Source organism: Nilaparvata lugens, chromosome 4 (genome assembly GCF_014356525.2).
Source record: "Nilaparvata lugens isolate BPH chromosome 4, ASM1435652v1, whole genome shotgun sequence".
In the NCBI taxonomy this organism is placed as follows: domain Eukaryota; kingdom Metazoa; phylum Arthropoda; class Insecta; order Hemiptera; family Delphacidae; genus Nilaparvata; species Nilaparvata lugens.
In genome coordinates this window covers 65,479,878-65,493,897 of record NC_052507.1, presented here as the reverse complement: position 1 = coordinate 65,493,897, position 14,020 = coordinate 65,479,878, and the positions used below count along the sequence as shown (strand labels likewise).

At 34.1% G+C, this 14,020-nt stretch overlaps 1 protein-coding gene across 1 annotated transcript in view; it reads right to left on the bottom strand.

Moving 5' to 3' along the window:
- Positions 1-10,929, bottom strand: part of LOC120350922 (glutathione hydrolase 1 proenzyme-like) — a gene marked incomplete at its 5' end in the record, with an annotated part of 52,537 nt that extends 41,608 nt beyond the window's left edge. The window contains 4 exon segments of the mRNA XM_039426219.1: positions 5,655-5,848; positions 7,202-7,457; positions 9,082-9,294; positions 10,710-10,929. Coding sequence (XP_039282153.1) covers positions 5,655-5,848; positions 7,202-7,457; positions 9,082-9,294; positions 10,710-10,929 — 883 coding nt within the window.
- Positions 10,930-14,020: the final 3,091 nt, after the last annotated feature.

Sequence of the window (14,020 nt, the reverse complement as noted above, 5' to 3'; positions counted from 1 at the left end):
TGAAAATCTATACCGCGTTTTGCCGTAAATGCGCAACATATAAACATTTAAACATTAGGAGAAATGCCAAACCGTCGACTTGAATCTTAGACCTCACTTCGCTCGGTCAATAACTTACTACAACTAAATTCAATCGCACTAAAAACTTTGAAATTTTTCATTGCATCAAAAACATACTAGTCCGGGCGCATATGTCATGAATAAGGCACTCCGTGGTCATTTATGAGTAACAGCCATGGAAGATGTCTCACATTCTTCGTTAGGTCCAGCATAATAAGGATCGTGATGATGATAAGTCGTAATCACAGGCAAACACCTCGGAAACAAGATGGCCGCCAAAATTTATCAGGGTTTTGCTATATCACTTGTATTTCAATAACCGTTCAAGATAGTCAACCGGTTTTTTAAACGAAAATATTTTAAAAACCATCCTATACAATTTCTGTTTTACAAAATCTTTCTCTAGAACGCATATTGTTTCAGTTATAACCTTCAAAAGCCCAAAAAAACGTTTTTTCTATTTTTTTTAAATCTATGGAATTTAGAGCGTTATTTCAGCTTTGGAACGATACATCTTCATGCGCTGTATGTCAGGAAATGAGTTCTCAAGCGCCCTCCAAAAAAAACCCTGCACGGTTTCTGGTGCGTTTTTCCATACACATGAGTAACAAGCTAGAACAATAAAATCGATTTTTTCATGACTACTTTAAGATAAAGACTTGCAAATGGTCTCAATCTCTTCGTTACAAGACGAATAAGAATATTGATGATGAAAACAACGAAAATATTCTACATCATTGAAAAATACAAGATGGCGGTCATTATTGACATTTTTGTATCGCTTGTTATTCAGTTATTGAGTTTGAAGTGATATTCACCATAGTATAAGTTGGTGGAATTGGGTAAATCTTTTGGATATCGTAGTATGATTATTTTGGAGCTTGCTGAGGGCTGAATTGATCCGATATCCTCGAAATTATTGAAAATCGACATTTTTTTGCCGCCATCTTGTTTTTTTCATGATGACAAACATTTTTGAGATAGTCATCATGGATTATCTCTTTCTCCACATCATTATAAAGAGATTGATACCATTCCCAAGTCTGTACCTTCAAGGAGTCATGAGTTACACGGGTTTCTAATTGTTGGAATTGGCATTTGGTGGAAAAAGCGTGTTTTCCGTTGCAAACAGTACTCTTTACTCTTTTTCGATGACGCTCCAGCCGTAAAATATGGACTTACAGCCTCCAATCAGAGATTGAAGCTTTGAAGATTTTTTGAAGCTTTGGAAATATTTTACAACCCTGTGCCAATAATACTAGTGTTTGTTTACTGCAAATACATATACAGGTGGAAAGTGAAAAATTGTCCCCAAAAAATGTATGTTTCAAGTCTTTGAAGTTGAATCAATAATGGAAGAAGTGGTCGAATTGGATGATCCTCTAGAACATCATTGTTTGGTTAATTCTAAACACTTTGGTGGTAAAACCAATTCGATATCCCTCACAATAACTGAATAACAAGCGATATAAAAATGTCTGTCAATAATGACCGCCATCTTGTATTTTTCAATAATGTCAAATATTTTCGTTGTTTCCATCAACAATATTCTTATTCGTCTTGTTGTAACGAAGAGATTGAGACCATTTGCAAGTCTCTATCTTGGAGTAGTAGTGAAAAAATCGATTTTATAGATCTAGCTTGTTACTCATGCTATGGAAAAACGCACCAGAAATCATGCAGGGCTTTCTTTGGAGGGCGCTGGAGAACTTATTCCTTGACGTACAGCGCATAAAGATATATCGTTTCAAATTTGAAAAAATGCTCTAAATTTCATAAATTTGAAATTTCTCTGTATCGTATGCATAAAAAAAGTTATAATGGAATGAAATTTGAACATATTTAGAAAAAAGTTTTTTTTTAGGCTTTTGAAGGTTATAACTAAAAAGATATGCGTTTCAGAGGGAACTTTCATAAGACAAAAATTGTAGAGGGAGATTTTTGAAATATTTTGTCGAGAAAAACGGTTGAATATCTTAAACGGTCATTGAAATACAAGCGATATAGCAAAGCCCAGAATGTTTTGGCGGCCATCTTGTTTCCGAGGTTTTTCCTGTGATTTCGACTTATCATCATCACGATCCTTATTATGCTAGACCTCACGAAGAAATTGAGACATCTTTCATGGCTGTTAGGTACTCAAAAATGACCACGGAATGACATTTGTGCCCGGACTATATGGTAACCTACAACAAGCAAGGAAATTGATCGAACCAGTCTTTAGACCATGTTCAAATAATTTGATCGCCCGTTCGGCGGGAGTCAAACTTAACCATTGGTTTGACCGTGGTTGAACTTAACTGGTGTTGGTGGAACGGAATTATTTCTGATTTGACCAGCTGATAGACTTTAACCATGTTCAAATGCCTTGACCAAGGTTGGTGAAACGGGGCATGAATTTTTAAATGTTTATATGTTGCACATTTAAGGCGAAATGCGGTAATAGATTCTCATGAAATTTGTCAGGTATCTTCCTTTTTAAATTGTGTGTCAACGTATATACAAGCTTTTTGGAAATTTTGCATTTCAAGGATAATATGAAAGGAAAAAGGCGAGCCTCCTTCATACGCCAATATAAGAGTAAAAATCAGACTATAGAATTATTCATCATAAATCAGCTGACAAGTGATTACACAGATGTGTGGAGTAGCCAGTATATTGCTTTATTTTTCCATAAGGTCTATAGTTCCAATCAGGTACTTGTGGATGAGAATACTGCTTAAGGTCTACTGTTCACAGAGCTACTAGTTTACTAATTAAAAGATTCCGAGAACAAACCTTATAAATAACTTACTACAACTAAATTATTCAATCGCCCTAAAAACTTTGAAATTTTCCATTGCATCAAAAACGTATTAATGGTAACCTACAAACAAGGAAGGAAATTGATCGAACCAGTCTTTTGACTGTGTTCATATAATTTGATCGCCTGTTCGGCGGGAGTCAAACTTAACCATTGGTTTGACCGTGGTTAAACTTAACTGGTGTTGGTGGAACCAATTATTTCTGATTTGACCAGCTGATATACTTCAACCATGTTCAAATGCCTTGACCAAGGTTGGTGAAACGGGGCATTAATTTTTAAATGTTTATATGTTGCGCATTTATGGCGAAATGCGGTAATAGATTCTCATGAAATTTATCAGGTATGTTCCTTTTTGAATTGCGCGTTAACGTATATACAAGGTTTTTGGAAATTTTGCATTTAAAGGATACTATAAAAGGAAAAAGGAGCCTCCTTCATACGCCAATATAAGAGTAAAAATCAGACTATAGAATTATTCATCATAAATCAGCTGTCTAGTGGACTATAATACTACCCGTTCAAAAACATCGAACATCTTGAAATAGTACTCTATGTAACAAGACCGGTAACAATAATTTACCACATAAGTATGATTGTTTCTGCCCGAAACGTAGTTGAGGGCAGATATTATCATATGAATGCGGTAAACTCGTTACAGTACAAGTTACATACAATATTTTTTGTTATACTTATCTGAGAAAGAGTAATATTGCTGAGAAACAGAAACCATTACCTGCTGCTGCTCGAGCTACTGCATTCTATAAGCATGGCCTAGCCCATAGCGCCTAGTTCATAACAGACAGACCTCAAATAAAATATAAAGGCCTAAATTATAAGATTTCAGATGAGTTCTTATAACTTGAAACTCCTTAAATGAGTTCTCTAATTATTTGAGTTGATATATTAATTACTCAGATGTTATTAGGACTCAGTAGAGTTCTAACATACTCGACTGTAAAGAGAACATATATATGATCTCTTTACAGTATAGTATGCTGTAATGAAAATCACATGTTTTCTTGTTCTGCATACAGCTGTTTACCGGCTTGATTTAATGCATGGAAAACAGCCACATTTGAGTAAGTATGACAAAAATGTATCTTTCCATCAACGTTATTAGACAGGACTGAAATACTACCCGTTCAAAAACATCAAACATCTTGAAAATTGTATTTTTCCATCAACGTTGTAGACTAGCCTACAGCTATCAGCCAGACCTGATAACAGCGCTCACACTTACATTCCGGGACGACACGTCACGGTACGATAGGACAGAAAGCTCTATGTTTATTTAGGATTTTTTCTAGACATTTTAAATTGATAAATTATTTTTTTAAATTTTCTAGAAAACATAGCAACAGGTCATTGTAACTTACTGAGTGCGAGGTCTACTGTTCATAGAACTACTAGTTATTATTAAACGAAAATCCAAATTAAATGCTGTAATCCACCCCGGACGTTCAGTCTACAGTAACTATATAACCACAGTATGGCCATTGACTGTCACGTGGTACAAATCTGCCATTAAGATTCCAAACAAGCTTTATAATCCTATCTTATTGCATTGGAAATTTGGAACTTATCACTTCTTTTGCCGATTGGAAAGTTGGAAACATATTTTGAACTTCCGATGAGTTTGGTATAACATTTTCGAAGGAAAACTGATTATTTCAATATAGACCAATAAAGTTCATTTTTTAAAGTTCAGTGTGGTGTGGTGTGGTGTGGTGGTGTGGTGTGGTGTGGTGTGGTGTGGTGTGGTGTGGTGTGGTGTGGGGTGGTGTGGTGTGGTGTGGTGTGGTGTGGTGGGCTGTGGTGTGGTATGGTGTGGTGTGGTGTGGTGTGGTGTGGTGTGGTGTGGTGTGGTGTGATGTGGTGTGGTGTGGTGTGTGTGGTGTGTGTGTGAGTATGTGTGTGTGTGGTGTGTGTGTGTGTGTGTGTGTGTGTGTGTGTGTGTGTGTGTGTGTGTGTGTGTACACGATATCTCATCTCCCAATCAACAGAATGACTTGATATTTGGAACGTAAGGTCCTTACACTATAACGATCCTACACGAACAATTTCGATCAAATGCAATTCAAGATGGCGACTAAAATGGCAAAAATATTGCCAAAAACAGGGGTTTTCGCGATTTTCTCAAAAACGGCTCCAACGATTTCGATAAAATTCATACCGAAAAAAGTCATTGATAAGCTCTATCGACTGCCACAAGTCCCATAACTGTGAAAATTTCAGGAGCACCGCCTCATCTATGCAAAGTTTGATTTGAGATTCCCAATTATCAGGCTTCAGATACAATTTAAACATAACAATCTAAGTGGAAAAGATTCAGCATAAAAATCTCTACAATTTATGTTCAGTAACATTTTCACCTAAAATTGAAAGTTAGCTCGAAATGCGAGAAAATAAGATTATTCAATTGCAAACTGTTGGCAACTGTTGATTCTATTAAATCATTCACTATGAAGAGATAGCAGACTTCGTGTGTCTGCAGCGCTATCGTCCTGTCACCAGCTGTCTCAGATCTCAGAATAGTAGATTTGATATGCGCGGGAACACTAGCGTCAGTTGATCAATTTTCATAACGGTAAGGAAAGTTGTGTGAGTGAGCCACACCAGATTTTTGTTTTTCACAAACACAGGTTACACCTGTTCGTATCTAATTAAGATTCTTACAATATTATTGATAATGCATTGTGTTTGAATAATATTATAATAGATTAATTATTGAGTTTGTAGCACTATGCATGTTGATTTAGCATATTGTATTCCAACAGACTTGACTCACAGGGAGTTGAGTGAACTAGTAACAGAAACGGCGTCTCCATTCGCATAGACGACTACACTAGCTCCACCAAAATCCTCCTTGAAGTCATACTCTGCGCCCCAGTAAAAAAGGTCTTGATCATGAGACGCGTCAGCCGCTTTTATTTCCGCACGCACTTTTTTCAACGCATCGTCCTCAAACATGCTGCTAATTTTCTGTTGGAAGAGATTTATTCAATCAACTATTTCAGTAACCCGTCAAGTGTCAAAAGTTGAGTTTTAAGAAAACTAGAAGAAACTAACTAATTTGATAGTTACGGTTACAGTAAAGCTGGGTTGACACCAAAGTTATTAACAAAATGTTAATAACTAACTCCTTATAGATTCTATTAGATATTGAACGGAACTTGACAAACACATATATGTTCATCATAATATGTATGATTAAATTATGTTCAATCTAATAGAATCTATAAGGATAAGGTTTTTAACATTTTGTTAATAACTTTGGTGTAAACCCAGCTTAACTATATATGACCTGGTTATACAAAATTACTGTAGTTACGGTAATAGGTTTCTAAGGAAGCTGTGATATATTTTTTCTTAGTTCACATCTATACTTAAAAACTATATTGAAATACTCAAAATACTTTGAAAAGCTCTCACAAGGAAATGAATATTATTATCATAGAAACAATACCGTACTATTTTATTGATAGTCTCCTTTTAAAAAAATAATAATAATCACTTTTGAACAACTAAATTACGACATAGCCAACGTTAGAGACTAACTTTGCGACATAGCAGTCAGGAATGTCGGTAAATAGCAGTCAGGCAGTCAGGTACCTGACTGCTATGTCGTAATAAATTTAGTTGTTCAAAAGTGATTTTTAGCAAGAAGTTCGTAATGGAAACAAACATTGATGAGAAAAAATGATACTCGATCTATTTCTCAATCCATTAAAAAAAACCGTTAACTCAAGTGACAAAATTTGAATTTCGGGGAGCCAGAAAAACTGCTTTATTAATAATAATTAATCACTTTAGGAGGTTGTAATGACTGAAAGTTAAAATTAATTGACTCTTACAAATGTAATCTTAATGCACGTAGCAAAATAACTATTTATCTACTCATCCAGTAGTTTTAAATTATCTTCAAAGTGTTATTGATAGAGGAAAAATAGACGGACCTTCTGATAATTATTTCATGTTGAATGTTGAAGATATATTGAAGTTGTCTTGTGCTTCCTTGGCTGGCAATAGAATCGCTTTATTTATTTATCCAAACTCAACTACTGCACTATAATTACCTAGGCTATATTTTCGTCTTTTTTCATGGCTCGCCACACCAGCTATGCGATTGCAAATTTGTCAATGTGTATGTTGATTAAAATAGATAGATAGATAGATAGATAGATGAATGTCTTTTATTTTCACTTAATAACATGACAAAAAGTGATGTGGACGAAGTTGAGGCAATAAGAGCCCCCTCTTCCACTTAACTCGTGGCTACGTACATTAAGCGTAGATATGTAATGCAAATTTAAAAATCAATTGATTGAAACTTACACAACTTTTGCTACTTGCGTTATTCGATGGATCGCCACAGTTGGAGCGCTGGGCAAAAGCAAATTTGAAGCCGGTGATTATGGAACTCAGGCTATCAGGGTCAACAATGCTTGAGCCTTGCAATGTTCCGTTATCGAATATTTTCATTGCATAATTGGTGAACACCCCTGAGCTCGGCAGAGGAGCTGCTAAGTAAGTCAACTTCGAGTCCCCCTCATGCCCAATATCTGTTGAAACTGCTTCTTGCCAGATCACTCTATAAAGATGGAAAATGCGAAAAAATGCAAATGAAAAATTATCTAAACAATCAATAATGATTCAAACAAACAATAATTAATAACAAATAATGAAGAAAAAACTATTAAAAGTATAATATTATATTTGATCAACAGTCTTTCATGGAGTAACAGTCCATTTTATCAAATATTTGATAATATTAAATGAAGGTCTAATAGAGAAACAAATCTTTGATTGATTTTGATCCCTATAGAGGTCCATTATTGCCTCTTCAAATATTTTTTTTTTGAGATTGTTATGGACGGTATTTAGAATATAAAATATTATTTATAAAACATGAACTATTAAATTAGACCATTAAAATTTACCATACCCTATATCATGCATACATCTTTTCTACTGTATAATACTTGATAGTGCAATTGTGAGAAATACATTCGGTTGTAGTCAATATGTGCCCCCATGGCAAAGTGTCTTCTGCGGGGGGAACCAGAAAATTCACGCAATACTTGGAAAGAAAGCAAAAAAGATCTTGTGTTTCTCGACCTGTTTTATTTTATTTCTTAAATTGTATAAAAATCTAATTGACCGAGCGAAGTGAGGTTTAAGTTTCAAGTCGACGGTTTTACATTTCTCTTTATGTTTAAATGTTTATGTTTTTATTGTTGTTTATATTTATGTTTATATGTTCCGCATTCACAGCGAAAAGGAGCAATAGATTTTCATGAAATTTGACAGGTACCGGTATGTTCCTTTCTGAATTTCGCGTCAACGTATACGGTTTTCAAAATATTTTGCATTTTAAGGATACTACAAAAGGAAAAGGAGTCTCCTTTGAACGCCAATATTACCGTAAAAATCAGACTCTAGAATTATTCATAATAAATCAGCTGTCTAGTGGACTATAATACTACCCGTTCAAAAACTTCGAACATCTTGAAAATGTATCTTTCCATCAGCGTTAGTAGACAGTTCACTAAAATACTACCCATTCAAAAACATCGAACATCTTGAAAATTGTATCTTGCCATCAACGTTGTAGACTAGCCTACAGCCATAGCCACCTCTAATACTATAGAGGTGTATACTATATGCTACAGCTATCAGCCAGACCTGATAACAGAAAGTCAAAGTACTTCCCTGCTTGATTCAATCACCAATAATTTCAATTAAAATAATAATTTTAATTAGGGTGGAAAACTTCGTTAGAATATTATGAGAACTATTGTACTCCAGTTCAGCCTAATTTTTGGCATATCTTTGGCGTTATTTCAAATTCCATCTAACACAACATTATTACACCCCAGCTGAGCTTCTGTACTAAATTTGAACATTTTCTGTTCATTTATCCTCGATAAAGCTGAGAAAACGCTGGAAAACGCTGGAAAAACGCAGATTTTGGGCGTATCTTTGGAAATTTTTCCAATTCCGTTCTTAGTGCACCTCTAAAGGGCCAACTGAACATACCTACCAAATTTGAACGTTTTTGGTCCAGTAGATTTTTAGTTCTGCGAGTGAGTGAGTCAGTGCCATTTCGCTTCTATACATATAGATAGCTTGATTTATTTTTAGGCCTATAAAATACTGTAGGCTATAGTACTTGGGGGAAAAATGAATGTCAAGAAAAAAAAAGCAAAACTTACGAGTAATCCGCCAAATCCTCTTCTGTAATAATGCCGCCTTCTTGTTTTATATCGTCTACAAATTGCATAGTCAGCGATCCTTTGTAGAACTCGTCAGCTTGCTTTGGTGAGTTGGCAATAGTTTTCAAAGTTTCAGCTAACTGAGTCAATTTAATCGATTGAATTTTATCCACATGAACAGTCTGTGTATTTTCTGCATCTCCTATTGTAGCCCTAGATAATAAAGCAAAAATTGACCTGCTGTTAGGTACAGAGATTCTAGAATGTCCTGCTGGTGTCTTTTCTACTGTGAGTTGATTGATAGCTGGGTCAAAGAGGCACGTCAGTGGGAAAATAGCAGGCATGCTAAGACAACCCCATTATAGTCTTCGTAAGCTCTGTCATAGGCTCTGTGAGGCTTTTAGTAAAAAAATTGACAAAAATACAGCGATAGTTATAAGTACGGTACCAATAGTTAGGTACCGGTAAACCGGGGTGACTTAGTCCCAATTTTGGGGAGTTGAGATTTTAAACAGCTTTCAATCAATACTCTAGTTCAAACGCATCATCTGCAATATTTTTATTGTATTCTGCAATGTTTGAAGATTATTTTCCATTCTAAAAAGTAAGAGTTTTTCTCAACTTAAACAAAGATATATTTTTTTGAAAATAAAAGAGACAATGTCAACCAGTGGTTGGGGTGACTTTGTCTCACTTTGAAAAATATATGGAAAAAGTTAATTTTCAAGAGTTATGCAAAGTGAAACCAACTGTTAGCCTCCAAAATGAATAATTACATTAAAAACAAATGAAATCCACTTCAAAAAAAACCAAAAAAAAAACACAAATTATCTATTGAGAAATTTTTAGTTTCTGCCTGTCTAAAAATCTTTTGCAGCGTCGAGGCATGTTGGCTCCAGCTGCAGAATCAGTGATAAATGAATATTGAGAACGTATTATTGATTTCAAGCAAGGTGGATATTTTGTTTTATTAGGTAGAATACATGATATTTATAATATTTTGAATTGTATTTGAATGCAAATATCCTGCATAATAACACAATTTTCATACTGGGACAAAGTCAACCCAAATTCAACCTAAAAATAACCATTGTTGTATTTAACTAGTAACAGAACCCTATCCAATTCAACTCTGGATATCATGGATATACCAATTGAAATATAATAAAAAGACAAAAATGAAATGTATTCGCCGATATCATAAGTCTTTTAGTTTTAAGTTTTCTAATACAAAGTTTTCAGACAACAAAATCACAAGATGAAGCAAGCAGTTAGGTTTTATGTCGATAATTTAAGTACAATATCGAGATTCGACAAGATATCGATTGTGGAACCTACATAATGATCAGGGCTACGGATATCAATGTTAAACATTGATATCTGATAACAGAGATCAGAAAAACTGGTTTGAATCTTTTTCCGCGAGGTGGGACAAAGTCACCCCGGGGTAGACAAAGTCACCCTGGTCAACGTACGTATTTCAAAATGGTAGGATATAGATACAGATACAGACAAAAATCGAATGTCCTGCTTATCTGTTTCCTCCAATAGGTAGGCTATTATGACTTAACACTCAACTTACCGTACCTCTGTAGTACAATATAGATTTGAATGAAGTTTTCACCTACCAAAGTGCTCCAGTCTTTTTCATCTTATCATCTGATTTCATGCATGCTTTTGTTATGGCTTTCATACTATTGCGAAACTGATCAGTCACTGGAAACCCATCTTGACATAACTTTATCGAAGGCTCAAATAATTCACTCCAGGTCACTTTACCGCTTCCAAATTTTTTAAAAGCTTCTTGATAGCCCTTCAACTGACCGGGTATGCCCGATGCTAAAGCTCCTAAAAACAAAGGGGATTCCACATTCTGTAAATTAATTTACCAAAGAATACAGTAAATGTTTTAGATAATTTAGTTCTTGAACTGGTAGTAGATGGGAGTCTGTTATTTGAATACGGTATAAATTTTGACAAAATTAGCCTAATGGTTAGGTATTTGTTTCGGAGTATTCATGGTTTATTATTATTCATAATTCAGAGATTTATAATATATATTTACTCTTTGCTCGCGCTGATAATAAGCTTAACGTTATTACTTATATTATTATAAGATTAATATGCATACCGTATGCTCGTTTCAATAAAAATTAACTTTGAAAGACAAGCGGTAAGCTTTAGGCTATGGCTAGTGGATAACTATTGATGTGTATTGGCCCAAATACCTATTGATATCAATAAATTTTTTTTATTGATCTCTATTGATCACTTCCACTAGGGGTTATAACTCAAATATTTTTAATGTAAACACCCATTGTGTGATACATCATTATAAAGGCCTTTTTAAAACTAGAAAGATGACATCAATAAAAATCTATGATACTTTTATCCAGAATGGCGGCTGATTGAATTTTATCAATTATTTCTTTGAAAACCAAAACTTCAATCAGCCGCCATTTTGGATAAAAGTATCATAGAAGATTTTTATTGATTTCATCTTTCTCGTTTTGAGAAGGCTTTTAAGATAATACACAATGGGTATTTACATTCAAAATCTTTGATTTACAACCCCCAAGACACCCGCTTATGAGGAGTTGAAATTCAGTTGTACCGTATGTCAAAAGGTGGAGTATTGGACCAATAACCTATCCTGAAAGTTACATTATTATATCTACAACAGTCTCCAACTATTGAAGGGTTGAAAACTGTGATGTTTTGAAAATAAATTCAATTTTAATATAAATTATTGTTGTTTCACCATTTTATTAAAGCAAAAACCTCCCTATTGGCCATCCAGACATTTATGGTTTTATTGATGCAAAGCTAATACAAGCAAATGGCTGATACCACGGTATGTGGCTGATACAAAGTCCAACAGCTGAAAAAATAAGCTTACATGAAACATTTTTGAAATTTGTTAGCTGTTGAATGATTACAAATGAAAATGAGCTTTCTTTTTGTAATTATAGTGTCCAGCTGTTAGATTGCATAATACATCACTACTTACTAGGAAAAATCCATTTGTCTGAATAGGACTTCATAGTTGAATTTAATTTTAATTCAGTTTTGTGTAAAATTACTGTAAAGTTAGGGTAGAGAATTTACTTCACATTATATTGTGGTTATTCAAAAGTTTTATAAGATTTGGTAGTTTTTTATGTAAGATTTATGTGAAAATAAAGAATTGAAAAGATTATTCATTCAGAATAATTAAGGTAATCCTTCTCCATCTTTTCACGATAAAATATTGTAAAAATGTATTTTAAAAACGTTATTTTCATGTGAATTTTTGGAAATTTTCATGCGAAAGAAATGACCAAATGTGGGACAAGAAATGTAGAAAAAACCGTTTTATTCATGTTCTTTTCTGAGAGTTCAGTATACATGTTCAGTATAACGTGAAAATGTAGAAACAAAAAAAAAAACGTTATTTTCAAGTTTCAGTTTCACGTACTTTTCACGTGAAAAGTTGGAACATTTACACTTTTTTTCACTTGAAAAAATGACTTTGATTTTCTCGACTTTTCCACCAGAATATGACGTTATAATGTAAAACTGTGAGGACATAATTTTCACGTGAAAAAAACGCTCTTGTGTTATCTTGGACTTTCCTTTCAGGAGAGGGAGAGTCATGCATATTTAAATACATTTTTAGGTTATTAAATAAATCTGCTAGCAGATTAATTCAGGAAATAAAATCCTTATTTTCTAATTTGTAAAGATTGTATACTTAGAACTGTTATTTGTTCTAGAAATGTTCAAACACCGGATCCTGGAGGAAAATCTGAATGCTACAAAAATTGAGATTGAATTGAGGTGCAGTAACATAAACCAGTATGTAGCTCAAAAAATTGCTACTTTAAACAGGAAGAGATTAAAGTATTCTGGAGCACCACAATAAGGACCTTTCTTAATAGATAAATGACATGCATATGAGTTATTTTAATAAACCTATTGATGTGTATTGGCCCAAATACCTATTGATGTCAATACATTTTTTTTATTGATCTCTATTGATCACTTCCACTAGTAAAACTGCATTTAAATGCAGTTGATTCAGAAACTTATCGGAATATTAACAGAGAATTGATTAAAGATGGGCTCAACTGGCACTCCTATGAAGATAAACAGTCGAGAACAATAAGAGTGATGATTAAAAAGCTTCATCACTCTTGTAGTACAGAAATGATTCTGGAAGATTTGAAAGTAAGAGGATTGAAAGTTCTAGAAGTTGTAAACAAGCTGAGGTGGAAGACAAGAGAACCATTAAATATGTTCATGGTATCATTCAGCACGGAAGAAGATATAAAAACAGTATTTGAATTGAAAAATATACTTGGCTATAGAGTGAAAGTTGAAGCATTGAAGAAGGCCAATCTGATACCGCAATGCAAACGTTGCCAAGCATACGGCCACACTCAAAATATTCTATGTATTTGAACACGACATGCAGTCGATTATTAAGTAAATATTAAAAACTTTTACTTACTGACTGGAGTACTTTCAATCGCCTGGCGATCATTTTCAACAATGTAGACCGGAAATGTTTTGATGGTTAGGAAGATTTGTGGTGTTTATTATGTGATCAAAAAGTTTGTTGGATTTGAAATTCAGCTGTTCATTTAGTATGTAATAATAAACACCACAAATCTTCCTAAACCATCAAAACATTTCCGGTCTACACTGTTGAAAATGATCGCCAGGCGATTGAAAGTACTCCAGTCAGTAAGTAAAAGTTTTTAATATTTACTTAATAATCGACTGCATGTCGTGTTCAAATACATAGAAAAAGTGTGTTTATACAAAGCAGCTCGGAATGGATCAAGAAATCATCACCTCAAAAATATTGTAACAAGGAGCCTAGGTGTGTTATGCAGGTTAACACCAAACAAAGGAATGTTTGAAACCCAATGATGCTCTACCAAAATGTATTCAT